This window comes from Puma concolor, chromosome E1 (assembly GCF_028749965.1).
Source record: "Puma concolor isolate L17-30 chromosome E1, mPumCon1.1.hap2, whole genome shotgun sequence".
Lineage (NCBI taxonomy): Eukaryota > Metazoa > Chordata > Mammalia > Carnivora > Felidae > Puma > Puma concolor.
Genome location: NC_141680.1, coordinates 47,027,250 through 47,047,151, shown reverse-complemented (window position 1 = coordinate 47,047,151; position 19,902 = coordinate 47,027,250). Strand labels below are relative to the sequence as shown.

Sequence of the window (19,902 nt, the reverse complement as noted above, 5' to 3'; positions counted from 1 at the left end):
CTCCCCCAAAAAAGTGTTCCCTGAGAAAGAAGTCCAAAGAATGACTCGAATATGCATAGTTTGGAGGAAGGTACCAGGTAAAGTGAACTATGTATATGTTTAAAGAGCCTGTGGCAGGAAGGTAACATGGTAGGTTTGAGGAGTTGAAAGAAAGCCATTGTCCTAACACAGCGTAAGAAAACATGATACAAGAGGAATTGGAGAGGTAAGCACGGACTATACCATCCTCCCTGGTTTGGTGGTTTGGATTTTTGTCATTAAGGACAGTGAGAAGCCAGAGAAAGATCTTAAGTGAGAGGATAATATGATCAGATCTGATTTGTGAAAAGCTCACAGAGAGAAAATGGATCACAGGGTGGGAAAGAATTCAGGGAAGACAAATAAGACACTATTAAAAGTAATGGTGGGGGGCGCCTAGGTGGCTCAGTCAGTTGAGTGTCCAACTCTTGGTGTCGGCTCAGATCATGATCTCATGGTCATGGAATCAAGCCCTGCACATCAACTCCATGCATGGTGGGTGTGGAGCCTGCTTGAGATTCTCTCTTTCCCTCTTTCTGCCCCTCCACTTGCACACACACTCTCTCAAAATAAACTTAAAAAAAGGGGGGGGGGGACAGGTCTGCCTTAGAAAGTAAATGTTTCATTGAGTTTCTTCCTTTCATCACCATTGCAGTTGCCTAATTTAAATGAGTATCATTTTGACATATACCTATATGCATGGTTCCAGAACCCTAGGTCATGGGATGGTCTGGTAGAACACCAGAGGGACAGATAAGTTCTTATGGAGGTTTAGAATTCAGCCAAGTACTGTGGCTAGATTAATCTCAAAGGTAGTGTTTTTTGTACTTATTTTACAGATGATTAAAACTGAAGGTCAGAGAAGTGACTTGGATATCTTGATTAGAAAGTGTCAGAGGGTTAGAGTTAGGTTTCATCGGCCATGGATTGAAGCTGGAGGTTAAACAGTCAAGAAATAATTGAATCAAATTAGATTTGAACACCCTTTAGCCTGTTGTTTTCTGAATGACGTTTTTTTGAGTTCTTCCACCGTGCAAATGTTGAAGTTCTCTGAGGAAAACACTCGTAGTTTGTCACATTACCTTTTACGTATGTCCTTTCTGTGTCATAGTACAGAGATGTAGGCCAGATAGCAGAGAGCCTGTAGCATGTTTAAAACCTGCTCTTATATTCACTCCTTGCCAGTGCCACCTATTTTTGTTGGAAGGTTCACCTTCTCAATTGTTTGATTAAAAAAAAAAAAATCAAAAGCACAGGGGTGCCTGGCTGGCTCAGTTGGTAGAGCATGTGGCTCTTGATCTTGGGGTCATGGGTTTGAACTCCCAAGTTGGGTATACAGATTGCTTAAATAAAGAAACTTTTAAAAACACATTAGAAAGCTTTGATTAGGGAGGAAGACACGATGATAATGTTGATGGCACGGCTAAAATTTGAGTAATTATTAGGTATGTACTAGGAGCCATTATGTACTTTATGTAACATTATGTACATATTAACCATTATGGACTCTTATGTTTTAAAACAAGAGACTTGAGACATTGTTACTTGCCCAAGACACGGAACTAATAAGTCACGGAACATGGATTTGAACCCAGGTCTCTCGAGAGCTATCATCGTTTAGCAGTGATGATATTTATGTTTGAAGAATGTAACTCTGGGACAGAATGGATTACCTACAGCTTACAGGCAGGAAGACCACGTAGAAGGCTAAGAGTTGAAAGAAGATTGTTAACAGAATGGGACTAGAAAAGAGGGGAAAGATTCTAGATACTGTTCTTTAGGTGCAGTTCTATAAATGATGGTTAGACACTAACCAGCCCATTCGAATTACTTAAATCGATAATGTACCCAGATTGATTTACCAATACATTCATTATTTCATCTACACTCAACCCAACATCCTTGACCTTGTGTGATAAAGTTGTTTTGCGTTTCAAACTACAAGGAGCACCTCTCCTACTCCTGGCTGCAGCGGTGCCCCTGGTGGAGGACCCTGGTGTGTGCGGAGGAAAGTACCTTTCTAGCTCAGTAACTTGTCTTCTCCTTCCTTTTAAGTATTTAATTCAATTCTACAACTATTTATTGAAACCTATGATGTATCAGGCTCTAATACTGTCTCTCATCAGCTGGACCAGTGATACTTAATGAACCAGGATTTCTGTGAACCCCTAACATTGTACACAGATTTTCTGTATATATATGTACATGTGCTTTTTTCTGGAAAAGAGGTCCATAGCTTTTATAAGTTTTTACATAAGAGGGTTCTGTAAAAGGAAGGAGAGCTACTTATCTAGAAAAGTAGAATGATTCTGAGCCCTGAATGCTTACCAGTGAAAAGGTTTCAAAATAAAGACATCTAAACTCAGTCCCAGCTTCCAGGGATTGTGATGCAGTGGGTTTGAGGTAGAGCATTGTCAAGCAAGGATTGGTAGCTGCTGATCTAGACAGGAGTAGCTCTAAAAGGTACTCCATGAGAACAGAAACTATCTGTTAATTGCTGTAGATAGAGGCTTCAGTGCCTGGCACATAATTGGTACTCAATGAGTATTTATTGAATGAATGAGTGCTAGAACTCTCTGGTTCAGAAAAGTTAAAAAAGACACCACTACCCTCCTCCCCCACCATTTGTTTTCAGTCATAGTAAGTCATGCTGGAATCAGTAAAAAAAAAAAAAAATTTCCTCACACAATCATAGTCTACCTTTGTACTCTAAATAGCTGAGGCTGTTGTTGATACCCATCACAGGCAAATGTTACCAGAAATAAAGTCAAGGAGTAATAAGGAGCAGGAACCTCAGATCCTTGGTTAATGGTACGTGGAAGAATTGTTAGCAGCAATATGCAACATTTTTATTGGGGGTTCTGGCTGTTTCAGCACAGCTTGTCTTTGGTATCTTCCTTATTTAGGTGGCTCTGACTGGGGAAGAATCATACAGTGATATAACAGCGCTCCTTTGCAAATCCCATTGGTATTCACGGCCTTCTCTTTTTTCTCTTCCCATCTATTTTGCTTCCCAAGTAATAGAGAGGACCCTCCAATTGCTAATGAGTTTTTTTAGTGTAGTATGATATTTCAGTTTTTAAGTATTCCTTTCTATGAGATTGAGGGGCACTGTGTGATTAATTCATATGGAAACAAGCATATGTGGCAGCCAGCAGAGAACTGAAGTGTGGCAAAATTACAATTGCATGAACCCCTTTGCCTTCTGGAAATTATGAGTAGGGGTGGTCAGTCAGGCTTTGGGACAGCAAATTATCTTCAGTACAGAGTCTATAAGTATCTGAAAATTCTAGGATTTCTCTTATTTTTTATGTGTACTGTTGAGATCCTTTGGTTATGTCGACTACTTCTGAAAATCTTTGAGGGAGAATGAGATGGTACGTTTTAGACCAGAGGGAGATTTCTTTGTAGTGCAACTAATTTGGGTGGATTATGAAAGGAGATGATATTGTGATTCATTTCTATTAATATGTAGGCTGTTTTATTAGGTATAAGAAATGGATAAGGGTCAAGAAGGAACATGAAGACCTACAAACAAGAGGTTTTGGAACTTGAGTAACTCAAGCCTTTCTTTTAAAGCTAAGGGCCATGGCCTGAAGGATTAGAAAGTATTTTATTCATAACATCTTGAATTAACAGATGAGACAGCCTCTTTGACTTTGGGGAATCTGCTGAGCAGGGATATTTTTAATTAGAATAAATCTTTTTTAGATCAGTCCTTTTCAAACTTTAATACGCATATAAATCACCCGGGGATCTTGTTATCATGCTGATTCTGATTTAGTAGGTTTACGATTGGGTCTGAGATTCCACACTTCCAGAAAACTTCCAGAAGATATTAGTGTTGTTGCTCCAAGGACCACACTTTGAATAGCAGTTTTAGATAGTTCTCAAAGTGGTAGGAAATGACTAGATTAAGAACGGTAACGTTAGAGGGAAAAATGCTGCCTGTGATAGTATAGATTATTAATTTAAATTAAATTTAAATTCCCACCTTTTTCCTTTCCGTTGTGCCTGGATGGAAATGGTCAGATTAGACAGTCCTGAAACTTTAAAAAATTTAGACTGTATAGAAAGTAAGCTTAAACAAGAGGCTCCAGAGACTCCATGAGAAAATAGAAAACTACACCCTTGGGCTAAGTAAGTCATCAACTACTACTAGGACTTTGAATATAAAAAATTATAGTTAATAATACTCATAGAAATGTTAGTAAACATTGCTTTTTCATTCAAATATTTGAGATTGTACTATAGCCAAGGCATATTAATCACTTGTTACAATGTAATCTAGCTTTACTGTTACAGTGTTAGCCAGTGGTTTCATTAGGTAATCCCACCATGCTGGTTTTATTGTAACTATTAAACTGTTCAACAAATTATGAGCTGTATACATGGCTAAAAATAAACACTGTTGTATCATGATCACTTGTAAGATATCTCAGTTTGTGAGTTGATGATTTTTTTAATCAATTGGTGACTTTTATATCTTGTGATAGACCAGAAGTTAAAAAGAAACCCAGAAAGATTAAAAGAAACTCCTATGGTGGTGTGCTCCTAAAAATGCTAGGCAAAACATAAATATATGTAAACACATAATTTACAGATACATAATTTATATAACAGACTTAAAATTAGTGTTATATGATACACTAAAACTTCAACAACAACAAAAAAACCTCTCTGGTTTAATGCTCTCAAAAATTCTGGATAAAATAGTAAGAAAAGGTAAATCATCTAACAGAAAAATGAATGACACATGAATTGGCATTTGCCAGAAGACCAATAAACGTGAAATAAATTACTGTTGAACACATTGAACTCATTTTAATATTCAGAGAAATGCAAATTAAAGGCACTAGATAAGCATTTTACATCTGTCAGACTGGTAAAAATAAGAAATTGTGGGGCACTTGGCTATCATTAGAGCCTGCAACTCGATGTCAAGGTCATGAGTTCAAGCCCCACATAGAGAGAGGGATAGAGATTACAATCAATCAGTCAATAAACAAAAAATTTTTTGATAGTACATAGTGTAGACAAAGATGTGGAATAATGAGTAGTCATATGTTTTTGGTAGGAGTGTAAATTAAACCCACACTTTGAAAATGATTTGTATTACCTAGTAAAGATGAACCTGTGTATGAACATGAACTCAACAACCCCATAATTTCATTCTTAAGTATATATCCCAATTTGGAGAGATTCTTAAATAGGTACCCTAAGAGATAAATATAAGAATGTTCCTTGCAGCATTATTATAACTGGAAAAAAACTAGAAATAACCCAAATGTTCATATACTGTAAATAGATAAAATGCATTTTGATGTATTTTTACAATGGAAATATTATTTATTCTGCAATCAAAATGAATGAATTCTAGCTACACAGATTGAGAATGAATTTTTTAAATATTGGATTTCAAAGCAAATTATAGCATAATATATACAACATGCTTGTATTTATTTAAAAATTCAGAAACTGGGAAAAGTGTTGCATTGCTTAAGGATGATACATACATACAAATGTATAAAAATTGTAAAGAAAACCTGAAGATTAACAAAATTCAGAGTGGTGGTTTCAGAGAGGTTATGTGACTGATGAGCACCTGTGGGAGAGGGCTTCAAATATATTGGTAATATCTATTTCTTGAGCTGGATAGTGAGTACATGGGTCTAAATGTTTTCATTTATTATTAATTAAAATGTCATTCTAGCTGTTATATACTTTATAGCTATGTTTTATAACTTTAGAAAAAGAAAAATATATTCACCTAGATTAAAGATTAGTGCTATTATAGTTTGTTCATATGTCTCCCAATATGCTTCCTTGGGTGGGTGAGAATAGGGTTGCTTTAAAGGTCATAGGTGGAGAGGCATCTGGATGGCTCTGTCAGTTAAGTGGCTGACTCTTGATTTCACCTCAGGTCATGATCTCATGATCTGGGTCAGAGCATGGAGGCTGCTTGGGATTCTCTTTCTGTCTCCCTCCCTCTCCCCCCAACCCCATGTCCCTCTCCCCAACTCATTAGTACGCACACTCAAATAAAAATTTTTTTTTAATTTTTTTTACATTTTTCTCATTTTTTTATTGTTGTAAGAAGTAACCACTTTTTAAAACAAAATTTGTATTCAAATATTTTGCTTTTATATAGAAAACTGAAATATATGACAAACCTAGTACAGGGGGTGGAAGAGAAGAATTGATTATGTACTTTTACAAGGATTTTATACTACATGTGGCTCTGTATAACGTTATTTGCATTTAAATTCAGATAATGTAAAAATGTGTATTGTAAACCCTAGGATAATCACTAAAATAGACTATTTATTTATTTTAATTTTTAATAAAAATTTTAAAAAATAGGTGGGGAAGTTTTTGTGGAGGATGACATTTCATGCATATCGTGAAAAATTGTTTAAACCACCGTTGTTAGTTTAGAGCAGTGTAGTTTAGTGGGGTGGGCAGACCCATAAACATATAACTGTAACAAAATATGAGTGCGCCACTAGAAGAGATAATGTTTACCAAAAAAAAACCAAAAAGGTTAGGAATCAGCCAGGAAACCTTCATGAAGTAGATGTTAATTAAGCTGGGTCTGTAAGGATGAGCAATTTGTAAAAGGAGGTATGTGAGGGAGCCTCCATTCCTCTGTGGGGGAAGAGGAAGTACAAAAAGGCACAGAGGCCTAAATGTCCATGGAGAATTGAGTGAGTAAATTCAGGTATGTTAGGAGCCATACTGTGAAGAGCCTTGTGTAACATGCCATGGAGTTTGCACTATGGACATTGAGGTTTTGTTTTATTACTTAAATTAGGGTCATTGATTTGATTACAATATGTCAGGCTCGCTAGGCGTTACTTTGAAACTGTATATTTGTGGGGCGCCTGGGTGGCGCAGTCGGTTGGCGTCCGACTTCAGCCAGGTCACGATCTCGCGGTCCGTGAGTTCGAGCCCCGCGTCGGGCTCTGGGCTGATGGCTCGGAGCCTGGAGCCTGTTTCCGATTCTGTGTCTCCCTCTCTCTCTGCCCCTCCCCCGTTCATGCTCTGTCTCTCTCTGTCCCAAAAATAAATAAACGTTGAAAAAAAAAAAAATTAAAAAAAAAAAAAAAAAAAGAAACTGTATATTTGTGTACTTATGTTCTTTTCCCTCTACTTTCAGGCTGCTATATGGCAAGCACTAAACCACTATGCTTACCGAGATGCAGTTTTTCTTGCAGAACGACTGTATGCAGAAGGTTTGTAATCTGTTCATTTCTATAAAACAATAAAGGAATAAAATAAATGGAATTCTGTCCTTTCCTATGACTTCAATATAACAAGATTCTGGGGATTGCTTTTGTTGTTTCTTTATGATTGGTACTAGTTCATAAAAACTTTTCCTTGCATCTGTTATCTCCCTTATGTGCTACTTTTAATAACTGTAGAGTTGTTTCAGGTTTTACACTATGGTTTACTTAATCATTTTCCAATCTTTAGATATTTTTGTCTAGGTTTTCTGTTAAAAGAGTCTATATTCTATAGCTAAGAGCATGAATTTAGTCTATAGCTTTGGTATAAACCCTCACCCTGTCACTTATGCAGTTGTAGACCTTGGACAGTCACTCAGTGTCTGAGTATTTCAGAGTTCTCATCTATAAAATAAAGTTAACGATAATCGCTTGAGAACGTTGAAGAGTGAAATGAGATAATGTATTTAAAGCACTTGGCACAGCCTTCTGGCATGGTAATAAATGTTCGATAAACATGTGCTGGTTATGTATGCTTTGTTTCTGTCATTAATTCTTGTAATTCTCTTTCTAAGATGCTAATACAGATAATTAGGTACAGCTTTTTTTTTTTCTTTTATATGTCATTTTGTGGGGCTATATATTCTAGAATGGAACTTACAAGTCAAACGGTGATCAGTTCTACAACAAATTACTTTTTCCCCAGTTGATAACCCAGCAGAGAGAAGGGTAAAATAATCTGGGGTGTGACCAACACCATAAGACTTCCTTCATAATCCTTTCAGTATTAGATTTGATCAATTTAATGTATTTTTGCTTGCTTGAGAATTATGAAATATTTTGTCTTGCATTTTTATAACTACAAGGGATTCTGGGTATTTTCTCAAGTGTTTGTTTTAAATTTATTCCTGGTTCTATGAGGTATATCTTTATTGTCTATTTGACCCAGATTGTTGCTTTTTAATCTTAATTCTATTGGTATGTTTAAAATTTTTATGTAGTTGACCTCATCTGCTTTATCATTTATACTTTCTTCTATTGCTTCAGTAGGTGGAAAAGTCATCTTTCTACAACTACAATTAATATGTGGTTATTGATGGTTAAAAAACTTTAAAGAATTTATCATGGTATTATTACTTAATTTATTCAATATTGTATATTAAACAATGCTTTTTTCCCTCCTGCATGGTGTTTTACTTGGTTTTATATTAAATTTTTAAAAAATGTTTTGTCCTGGGGTGCCTGGGTGGCTCAGTCAGTTAAGCATCAGTCTCTTGGTTTTGGCTCAGGTCTTGATCTCTCAGTTTGTGGGGTCATGCGCTGTGTCAGGCTCCACAACAGCATGGAGCCTGCTTGGGATTCTCTGTCTCCCTCTCTCTCTGCCCCTTCCTTGCTCATGCTTGCTCTGTCTCTCAAAATAAATAAATAAACTTAAAAAAAAAAAAAAACGCTTTGTTCTGTCTCCAGAATTTCTCCTCTCTTCCATTAGTTAATTTTCTGTTTTTAATCCAATATCATGCCTTTTTTTTTTTTTTTAAAGAGAGAGAGTGCAAATCGGGGAGGGGGGGAGGGAGGTAGAGAGAGAGAATCTCAAGTAGGCTCCACACTTAGCATGGAGCCCAACATGGGGCTGGATCCTACTATCCTGCGATCATGACCTGAGCCAAAATCAAGAGTCTGTCACTCAATCCACAGAGCCACCCAGGCACCCCCATACCATTTTTAACACTTTATATTTTAATATTTCATAAGGCCTATCACCCATCATTTTTTTCTTTCCAATTTATTCATAAGAAGTCTTTCCCCTTTTTTTATCCTTTATTTTTCTATGTCTATTTTACTATTGCTTTGAAATTTCACAAAGATTTTGATCAATGCTGACCTGCAAACATATAATTCTCTAAATTACTATAGATAGCCCTCCCAAGAAGAAATAGTGCTGCCTTCTTTTTACTCAGGTGTTTGTTTGCTTAATTCAGTTTTTGTACTTTCTGTGTATGTTCCCATTGGATTACTTGCCAAGAGTTTCCATTTTTTTTGTGGTTGTAGATGAGCTTTATTTTTGCGTATTTTGTATGTTTGTGTATGAATTGCTAGTGGAACCTTTCTGATCAGTTGTATGATTTTGCTCTAGTAGCAAGTGCTTAGTAACCTAACTGCAAGCATAAGAAAGTAGATCTTAGGGATTTGCCAGGCATGTGTCACCAGAAAGGACAAGGGATAAGAACATTAAAAATACAGATAAGATATGGACCAGGAAATGTAAACTATAGGAAAGTTAACAGAAGAATATTGGTGAATAAGATTCAGAGAAGTGCCAGAAATCTAGATGAGGTTGAATTGGGAGATGTGGGGGAATAACATGGGAGCAGAAGACCATGAATCAGGTGCAGAATTTTTCCATTAATGAAGCAGAATGTCCTGCATTTAGTAGCTGAGAGTTATGAGGAGAAGGTATGAACTCAGGAGCAGGGAGTTTCACAAACAGGCAAAGAGTAATGCTTGGAAATGGTTTTACGAAGCAAAGAGGAAACCTTACCTTGATTCTGATGTAAGTGGGATATGAGGGAAATAATCACTTTGAGAGTGCTGTCAGGTCCTTCAAGAGAGACTGGAAATTCAGTAAAGAAAGTGGGGAGGATCTGTGTGTGGAACAGGAGTCTGAGGTCCCAGTGAAAGGATTTAGAAGGTGAGAGAAGCTTAGAAAGAAAATAATGCAATAGATTGCCCTACTCTACTCGATATTTTAAAAGCAAGGTGTATAATGCAAAACCTACTGACATATATTTTCATTGATACCTATGCAACCCTCATGTTTTGCTGTCTTATACTTTCTTTTTTGTATTTGCTTATTAAAGGATTGGCAGTTTCTAGTTTATTATAGTTAGGCTCTAAAAGATTGTGAGTTAGTGGTTTCAAATTCAAACAAGTAGGTTTTCCCATAGAATTGGGGCAGGGTTCCAGATGAATCTGGATAAAGCTGTTTAATCCACTTTCTGTGTTTGATACAGTGCTTGACACTTGGAAAGTTGTTCAGTAAGTGTTAGTTTCTCTCAACATACAGTTGACCCTTGAACAACACAGATTGGAACCATGTGAGTCTATTCGAATGCAGACTTTTAATACAATATAGTACCATAAGTGTATTTTTCTCTTCCTTATGATTTTCCCCTTTTTTTTTAAATGATTTTAATGTTTATTTTTGAGAGAGAGAAACGGGGGAGGGGCAGAGAGAGAGGAAGATCCGGAATTCGGGGCAAGCTCCAGGCTCCAGGCTGTCAGCACAGAGCCCAATTCAGGGCTCAAACTCACAAACTGTGAGATCATGACCTGAGCTGAAGTCGGACGCTTAACCAGCTGAGCTACCCAGGTGCCCCTCTTATGATTTTCTTAATAACATTTTGAGAGAGAGAAAGAGAACATGAGCAGGGGAGGGGCAAAAATAGGGGTGGGGAGAGAGAGAGAGAATCCCAAGCAGGCTCCATGCTGACAGCTCAGAGCCCAACTTGGGACTTGAACTCAGGAACCACAGAGATCATGACCTGAGGCAAAATCAAGAGTGATGCTTAACCAGGTGAGCCACCCAGGCACCCCAACAGTAGGCTTTTAGTAGTTAAGTTTTGGGGAAGTCAAAAATTACTGCAGATTTTTGACTCTGCAGGGTAGGTGCCTCTGACCCCCTCATTGTTCAAGGGTTAACTATTGAACTTAACCACTCTGTTGAAGTCTAATTTCTATGAGGGAAAATTTTATGGGAGCAGATACTATCCTAGTTCAATACCAATGACAACAGTAACTTCTAAAGAACATTTATTGATTCCTTATTATGTACTAGGTACTCTAATACTTAATTTCTTATTTAGTTTTCAATAATCCTATAAAATAGACATTACTATTGCCATTTTAGAAATGAAGAAACGGAGAACAGTGTTCACAGGCAGTAAGTGGTAGATCTTTCTGATTCCACTTTACCAAGGGTAGCAGCAAATACAGGCCAGTCTGACCCATAATAGACATTACTAATCCATCATACTACTTGTTCCTGTTGAACCAGCCTCATAATTCTTATTAACACAGTGTTGCTGGCTGACAGTAATAGTTGATGAGAATTGGTATGTTACATGTAACCTGGTGCCCTTTTGCTCAGTGGCGTCCTAATGCCACTAGCGATAGCTCCTGTGTTTTAGAGAAGGACACCCTATGGTGCATGAGGCTAACGAAGTAGATGGATTGAAAGCCAAATTCTTGAAGTAATTTCTCAATTTCAGTAGTTCTTTGTCACCCATTTGTCTTTCTCCTAAGAATTCCATAGTTAGACCACCTAAGACTGTGCTATAAGCCAGATGGTGTAGAATGTCAGCTCCGATGTTCATTAGTCATTTGATCTTCAGTAAGAAGTTACTCTGAGCCTAATTTTCCTCATCTTTAACTTGGGAAGAGAGATACCTACTTAACAGGATAGTTTTCAGCACTAACTATAATAATCTGTGGTTTTGGCACGTAGGAAGTCCTTTACAAGTTCCTCTCCCCTAGCATATTCTATTACGGTGGCTTTTCAGATTTCTTTTTTTTTTTTACTCTTCTTACATATGATGTACTCTGATATTTTCTCTGAGTGTTATTATTGTTGTTTTAATGCAGGTTGAAATTCACCAAATTGATTTCACAATGCATAGTGAATCGAGCCTTGCTGTTTGGAAAAACTCCTAATCGTATCACCTCCCTCCATATCCCCTTCACCTACTTTTCCTTCCCACTGCCATACCTGATCTCCTTGATCAAAGGTTTTCTCCATTGCTAATTAACACACAATATAGATTCAGCTTTCCCCTTTGCCCTAATAGATAGCATGTAGTACTGCAATATCTAAGGTTTTTAATTGCTATTAAATGTATTTAGCTGTTGAGAATGAATAGAAATGGGTGGTTAGGAACAAATAGAAACAGTCTTAGATTATATGGACAAAGAATACATTAATACAATAAATATGGTAGGTCCTTAGAGAGAGGTGATTTATTTATGTTCAGAAAATTAACCGGTTGTAAGTTTTGTGTACATTATATTTTATAAAGAAGTACCCAGGACCTCTGGGGAAAGATGAAGAATTGCTATCTGTGAGACTGCATGGGAGTGGCAGTTGTAACTGGTGAAAAGCAAGGAAGAAGAAGTAGCTGAAGACATTGTGTCAACATGTATTCCTTAAGTTATTCTGAGGGTCCTAGGGCAAAGCTCCCAGTTGCTTGAAATCTAGTGTTCTATCTTGATGTAGATTTTGCATCCCACGCTACAAAATGTTTATTTTTCAATATGAACATATTTAAGTTACTGTAAAATTATTCACCAGTTTTCTACCTGTCTTAACGATTAATGGGCCCAGATATAGACATTGTACTGGGTATATCAGTTTCAGTAAATTGGGCTCAGTTGAAGAGAAGTGAACCAGAGTGAAAGGTTCAGCATCTGTTTCTCTTCTCTGTCTTAGCCAGGATACCGAGAGCCTAGACTCACAGAAATATGTGACTAAAAATGGCACCATTTTTTTTTAGAAAAAATTGTTTATCAGGTTATATTAAGGGCATCATTGAGGGGAAATGTCCAGAGTACTACTAATGATATGGCATAGTGTTTCACTTGTAGGCCATTATTGGAAAATTTAATAAATATATCTGGTTCCTAAAAATTTCAGTTTGTTATATGGGGGTGGAGCGAGGAGGGGAGGGTATCAAAAGGATGTCTGGTCCATCGGCCTAACCTTTTACTGTCAAAGTTAAATGCTTGCCAGTAAAAAGGATGATGCTTTTTTATTGTCATAGTTTTCATTTTTATAATGTGTTAGTGATTAAGACTCAGGTCTTCGAACAAACTTTTTTTTTATTCGAGACTCAAATGTTTCATTGCATTAACTTGGCTGTTTCACACAAACCTCACAGACATCAAACTCAATGCGTGTAAGCCTGGACTCATAATGTTCCCACGCTAATCTAAGACATTGCTATCTCTTACTAAAGCTTCCTAACTGCTTTTCCCATATCTGCTCTTCCCTGCCTCTTCCCTTTCCCCTTCCCAAATCAACCCATTCTCTTTACTTTCCTTCTTAAAATGCTGTAGAGATGTCTAGTTGCTATAAGGATTTATCCCTAAATCTTTAGATCGCTTCCAGAGCCCTGCATGATCTGCTTTCTCCTTATGTGTGACCACTTTCCGCCTTCAAACACTAAGGAACCTTTTTAAAATTTCCTCCAGCCCTCTTACCTGTGGTATATTTACTCTAAGCACAGTTTCAAAGTATTTTAAAACATTTTAATCCTATCATATACAATAAAGACAAAACCAATTAATATTGCAATTTAGGATATAAACAAATGTAGAGAAAATAAAAAGTGGCAATAGTATTAAAATACTGAAGTTGTGTATGTAGATGAGGTATTCAACAAAAGAAATGATTCTGAAGGATGGAATGAATCATGCTGCATCTGAAAAGCATAGGATCCAGGTAGTTGAAATCCTTCGCAAAAGAAAAGTTAGTGATGAAATGGAATTATTTGAGCTTGTGGCTATTGTCATATATGTGTAACCCACATTACTATCCAATGACTATTCAGGTATTGTAAATTTAGTAGTGTTGTACTCCTAAATGCATGTGCTGTACTGCCTTTCTTTGATTTAAGAACTTAGATGATTGGGGTGCCTGGCTGGCTCAGGGCATGCAACTCTTGATTTTGGGGTTTTGAATTCAAGCCCCACGTTGGGTGTAGAGCTTACTTTTAAAAAGTAAATTAAAATATTTTTTAAAAACAGAACTTAAGGGGTGCCTGGGTGGCTCAGTCAGTTGGGCGTCTGACCATTGATTTTGGCTCAGGTCATGATCTCATAGTTCATGGGATCAAGCTCCACATCAGGCTCCATGCTGACAGCAAAGAGCCTGCTTGGGATTCTCTCTCCCTCTCTCACTGCCCCTCCCCTTCTTGTGCGTGCACTCTCTAAATAAACAAACAAACAAACAAACAAACTTAAAAGATAATCAGGATGAAGTGTGTCACAAATCATAGATGATTTCATAGATTCTATGCCCTTCGAATACTTAACAATATCAGAATTCTTGACAAGGCAGCAGGCAGAGTACTTTAACCTGTAAGCAGTTCTCGACGATAATTGTAGAGTTTATCAAGACCAAGAACCCTCACCTCACCAAACTTTTAAGTCTTGCCAGAACTGGTCCATTTTGGAAGTCTGCTCATTTACATTGTAAGTCAACACGAAGAAGAGGTGTCTGTCTGACTTGAAAGCATTGAAAGACTAATTCACCTTCCTATTTGATGGAAATGTATCTGAAAGATGCAAGCTTAAACCTCTCCTAACTATTTTGGACTTCTATGAAATGACCTTTCGTTTTTGAAGCCTAGCCTGTTTGTAACAAGAGGGACTTCAGCATCATTCTACAACTTCGTTTGGGGTTTTTTGTTGTTGTTGTTGTTTTCACTTAATAGTGTGTTCTGGAAATATGTGTCTTTTTTTTTTTTTTGGACGACTATGGTGAGTGTTTCACCATATGGAAGTACCATACTTTAATTAGTACATGATTGATTCCTCAATATTATGTTAAGAGTGACTGGAGTCAATTCTCACTTTAATCCTGATTATAAAATAAATTATGGGCCTTCTAATTCCCAATCACATATTTTAATTAAGGCTCTAAGTAAAGGATGGTAAATAAAAGGATGCCATGGAGACATCTATAACCATTTCTAGGTCCTGTTGCTTTGATCTCTGCACACTTACTACCTAAGCCATGATCAGTCTTAGAATCTTTCTGAATTTAGCACTCGAGGCAGCCACTATCAATCGGTTGGAGTTATTGTTCCAGACAAAATCTATTTGTTGAAAGTCTCTGCAGCTTAGCTTTATTATAACTCCTTACTACTGGCCCACTAGTTGTATTTAGGACTGTCAAGTTATTTCTGGAGAGCCTCAAAAACCACCCATGTCTCTCCATGTCTTTTACAACCCTTCAAGTTGTTCCAGATTTACATCAATATCTTACACGTCCATTAATCTTAAGGCGTGCTCAGCCTTCCAATCCATATTCCCATTTGAACTTGTAGATTTTAAGGTATCACGCTTCAAAAAGGTAATTGCAGTTACACACTAAAATCGTGCGCACACACACACAGAGTACTTGGTACTTTTATGTTCTTAGGGAATTTTAAAGCAGTGAAAATGGACCTATGCATAAACGAGTATTTGTAAACAAAACATTTGATAAAGCATTGTTATGGCTAAAAGTTTAACTAGGTTTGGGGAACCATTGCTTTTTGGTATAATCAATGAGTTTTTAAAAAACTTAATTTATAAAGTGACCAGAATCAAGGCCTTTATCACGAGATCAAAAAGAAATCACACTTTCTAATTTGTGTGAATTAGCACTTACAGTTCAGTGAAATTAGAAGTTTGCTCCCCCTACAGTAGAGCTCCCTATTCATTCTTTTTGCTTCTGAAACATTAATACTATGTACACCCCATTAACATGTGTGCCAAAGTTCCTGATCATTTACTCCATATCATTCATTGCATATTGTTTTTTTATACTAGAGTTTCATGAAAAGTCATAAGAGGGACCAGAGAAGAAGGGTTCTGTTTTTGCTTGCATATACATATATATGACCCAAAAACCTGTGTAAGAGTAATCTTTCAAATTACCTACTTTTTTATCCTAAACTTTGAATGAAGTTAACAATTTTTTATCCCAAGCTTTGGGTGAAGTTAACTTTTTAAGATGTGGCAAGTTTATCTTGTACTTCGGAACAGTGATTCTCAGACTTTAGCATGCACCAGAATTGCCTGAAGCGTTTGTTACAACGCAAGACCGCAGGTCCTCACTCCCAGAATTACTGATTCAGTGGGTCTCGGTTGAAGCTAAGAATTTCTAACAAGCTCCCAAGTCATGCCGTGCTGGTCGAGGGGCCAGCCACACTTTTAGAACCACTGGCTTAGAACACCCCTCAACCCACTGAGATTATTACCGAACCCATTTTTAGAAGCACAGATTTGTGATTTTCCTGCTTTCTTTCTATCTCCTTTGTTGTTGGCCTCTCTAGACTCTCACCTGGATTGGTTGGGAGATTGCAAGGATAGAAGTGAAGTGATGGTCAGTTTGGGAAAGAGTAAATAAAGGGGGAAATGCCACATTTCATTAACTAGGACAGAAGGGGCATTTCCTTCCTAGTATGGAGACCAGGGGACAGATTGAATAATTCAGCTCCTGCCACTGCAAGGCAGTATAATTGTCATTGCTGTAGAAGTGTTAAGTGTGTCGATTGAGTGGTTTAAATGCTGTGGGTATTCACAATTTAGTATTTTTCTTCTGTCTTAAATTATCTTGAGTGTAATTTAGTATACATTTGGTGTTAGAAAGAAGTGTTTTTTGTTTTTTAAAATCTGGTCCTTTTTTAACGTAGAACGTAATCTCAGATTGGTAATTAGCTTTGCAACCCTGAGTGCACCTTTCTCATGAAATTGGACATCTGTTCTCTCAAAGAGTCTGTTAGAAAAATACTACAAAAAAACAAGACCGTTTACTGGTAGTCTATTTAAAGGTAGGTGTGAGCGTGCGGGTGTGCACACAAGTGCGCACTTTTGTTAAGGATTTACAGAAAATACCATGACTGTCTTCATTGTATTACTTCCTTGGTTCTTTGTAAGAAGAAGGTAATCAGGACTTGGGGAACTAAGATTTCTGTCAGTAAAGTATTTCTCAATTCAAATTTGGATTAATAAATGATTGTTTTATATTAAATAACATGACTAATTTTTTGTTGCTAAACTTGTTTATTGCCAGATAAACAGTGATTACCATTCAACATACTGAATAATAGCCATTTTTTTTCATATGTGCTCTTAGTACACTCAGAGGAAGCCTTGTTTTTATTGGCAACCTGTTATTACCGCTCAGGAAAGGCATATAAAGCATATAGACTCTTGAAAGGACACAGTTGTACTACACCGCAGTGTAAATACCTGCTTGCAAAATGTTGTGTTGATCTCAGCAAGTAAGTTTTTAAATCTTTTCTATCTAATATTGTTTACTTACACTGTAGAATTTTGGATAAAATCCTTTTGATAGATTAAACTCTTGACTCCCTTTCTCCCCTCTTTTTTGGTAGTAGCAATTTGTGTATTTCAGTAACTTAAAATGTTTATACTGTTGCCTGTGGCATTAGCACTTTTGTTATGGAGAGATTTCATTGTTATGGTAATAAATAATAGAATTTAACTCTGGGGAAACTTAAGTTGTAACTAATTCCTGTCATTTCCCAAAATTATCCCAGTGTTATTTCCTTTCCTTTGCTTTCAATTGGAATACGCCTGAAAACCTCCTTACCTGTTCACCTGAGATTAATGCTTCATTATGTCTAGGTAGTTGTGTAGTTATTTGGCTTTCCAGCCCACTCTGTCCTACCCCTTTGAAGCGAGGGGGCAGGTTCAGGAGAGCACTTCTTTTGAACATTACAATTAAACATGTCAGCTGTCCCTATTCTGAATCTGGAGGCAGGTAGAGATATAGGTAGTTATCTTCTGTTAAACTCTGTTCTGTGCTGTAAGAGATGGAATGATGCTAAAAGGGACTAGATAAATAGATAATCGCAGAAGTGTGTTTGTGAATGTAGTTGGTAGGTTTATAGTGAAAGGACACAAATGAGCCTCCTGAAGTCTCCACAGACCAATAATGATTATTGTATTTGTCCAGTGTCTAACTGATGACTTAAATTAAAAAACTAGCTAAAATATCTATAAAATTTCTGAAACATTTGTTATTGAATTATTTTTACTCCGAAGGTTTAATGCTAACTTCCTAAAAATATATTTAATTTGCTAGTTTCTTAAGCCAATTCTTACCTTGGACATTCTTATCTCATTTACAAGTATTCATGGTTTTTTAAAAGTCCCACTGACCGTAGAAGAAATATAGATATCACCTTTAATTTTTAGGATATACAGTGTAAACTTACTAGAGTATTTTCCACATGATGATTTGGAAAAAAACTTTAAAAGAGATACCATTATAAACTCTGATATGCTAAAAATATATAGTGAAGTCAAGTATTTTTTTTTTCCTTTGGGAAACACTTGTGATTTTCTATATCAAGAAAACATAATTGGTAAATAAAAAGAGATGAAGTGCTATTCGGGTTTCTTTTATAAACCTAAAAACGAGTGAGACCATTAAGTATGCAGTTTTTCACTAACATGTAATTAGCGTTATTAAATTCTCTTGCAAATTCCTATTTCAAGGAGTTACAGAACTACATAAAAAGGACCACTACGTCTGTTAGTGAACAACCGTACACATTTTCCCCCAGTATAAAGACCTTCCATTTCTTTTGACGTGAGTAATGTGTATGTTGCTCACACTACATTTGTACATATAGGGACTCAATTTAACTGGTTCTGTTCTTAAAGGCAAGACTGGAATTTTAAGACCATAAATTCCCAGTCTTCCAAATGATTCTAAATACATGGCTATTGCTGTTCTAAAGGTGCCATGGACTTTGTACTTTATCTATCCCCATATTTGGAAGTACATTGGCAGTGAAGGATGTCTTTACACACAGTACTTTTTATGTTGACTTTTTTTAATCTGTAAATTTGTGTTTTAAAGGCTTGCAGAAGGGGAACAGATCTTATCTGGTGGAGTGTTTAATAAGCAGAAAAGCCATGATGATATTGTTACTGAGTTTGGTGATTCAGCTTGCTTTACTCTTTCATTGTTGGGACATGTATATTGGTAAGTAACAGTGATTCACACTACCAGAAAATTGTTTCCAGTGGTAGAATTCTTTGTGGTTAAAAAAAAAAAAAAAAAAACTTACACTTTCTGTGTTTATCAAATAGCACTTGGCTGAAGAGTACAGTCTTTTAGTTCTGTGACCTTATTAAACTTATAAAGTCGTGGAGATGTTGATCCCATTTGTCACTATCTGCTTTGCTTTAATGATGATAGCCACAGCAGCACTACCTAATATTTGAGTGCACATAGGAGGTTTTTTCCACCTTGGGTGAGGAGAATATCTTCATGTGATCCACTGAGGAAAAAGAAGAAATGAGTGAAGTTTTTTCTCTAATATTAAATATCACCTCGGCTCCTTAGAACAAGGCTTGAAGATAAATTTCAGTAATAAAGCATAGCAGTTCCTATCTGGTTTGCCATACTAATTTGGAGGCATGTCCTAAGAAATTTCCACGATGGTTGTTGAAATAACAGTGATCTGCAAATCATTTGAAATGTATTTAAAATTTCTCTACACTTACTTAAATTTAGTCTTTTGAAAGCAAGGGAGAGTGAATTCAAAGTTATCACTATAATATTGTTCGCACTCATTTTTAGTCTGAAATACTCCTTGGTTGGGGAGTAGAGGGTGGAGATATAATCAGGTAACGGGAATTGTTCATCCACACATGGGAGTGCGTCGCCTGTGTAAATGTCACCTGTTACATGTTGTAGGAGAATTGGTTGAGGATTGCTTGTCTGAGGATTAGGAAAGCACCTGTTTTAAGATAAATCGAGGCTAGTTTGAATAGTAGTTTTTTAAAAACCTCAAAAATGTCTTTTTGTACAGAATAAATTATTTGCCTGAATTTGGGGGCTCATTTTCATATGACA

General features: G+C 36.6%; 1 protein-coding gene across 8 annotated transcripts in view; it reads left to right on the top strand.

Annotated features, from left to right (window-relative positions):
* CDC27 (cell division cycle 27) overlaps positions 1–19,902 on the top strand; it is a 72,283-nt gene that overhangs the window by 8,660 nt on the left and 43,721 nt on the right. For 5 of the 8 annotated variants that reach the window (XR_015244223.1, XM_086687631.1, XM_086687627.1 and 2 more), the window contains exons 2-4: positions 7,178–7,253; positions 17,143–17,290; positions 18,901–19,026. Coding sequence is in view for 7 of the 8 variants with exons in the window: in XM_086687631.1 (XP_086543757.1) it covers positions 7,178–7,253; positions 17,143–17,290; positions 18,901–19,026 (350 nt within the window). In the remaining variant the exon portion in view is untranslated. The remainder of the gene's footprint in view (positions 1–7,177; positions 7,254–17,142; positions 17,291–18,900; positions 19,027–19,902) is intronic. The other 3 variants (XM_086687634.1, XM_086687632.1, XM_086687633.1) reach the window with 2 other exon arrangements.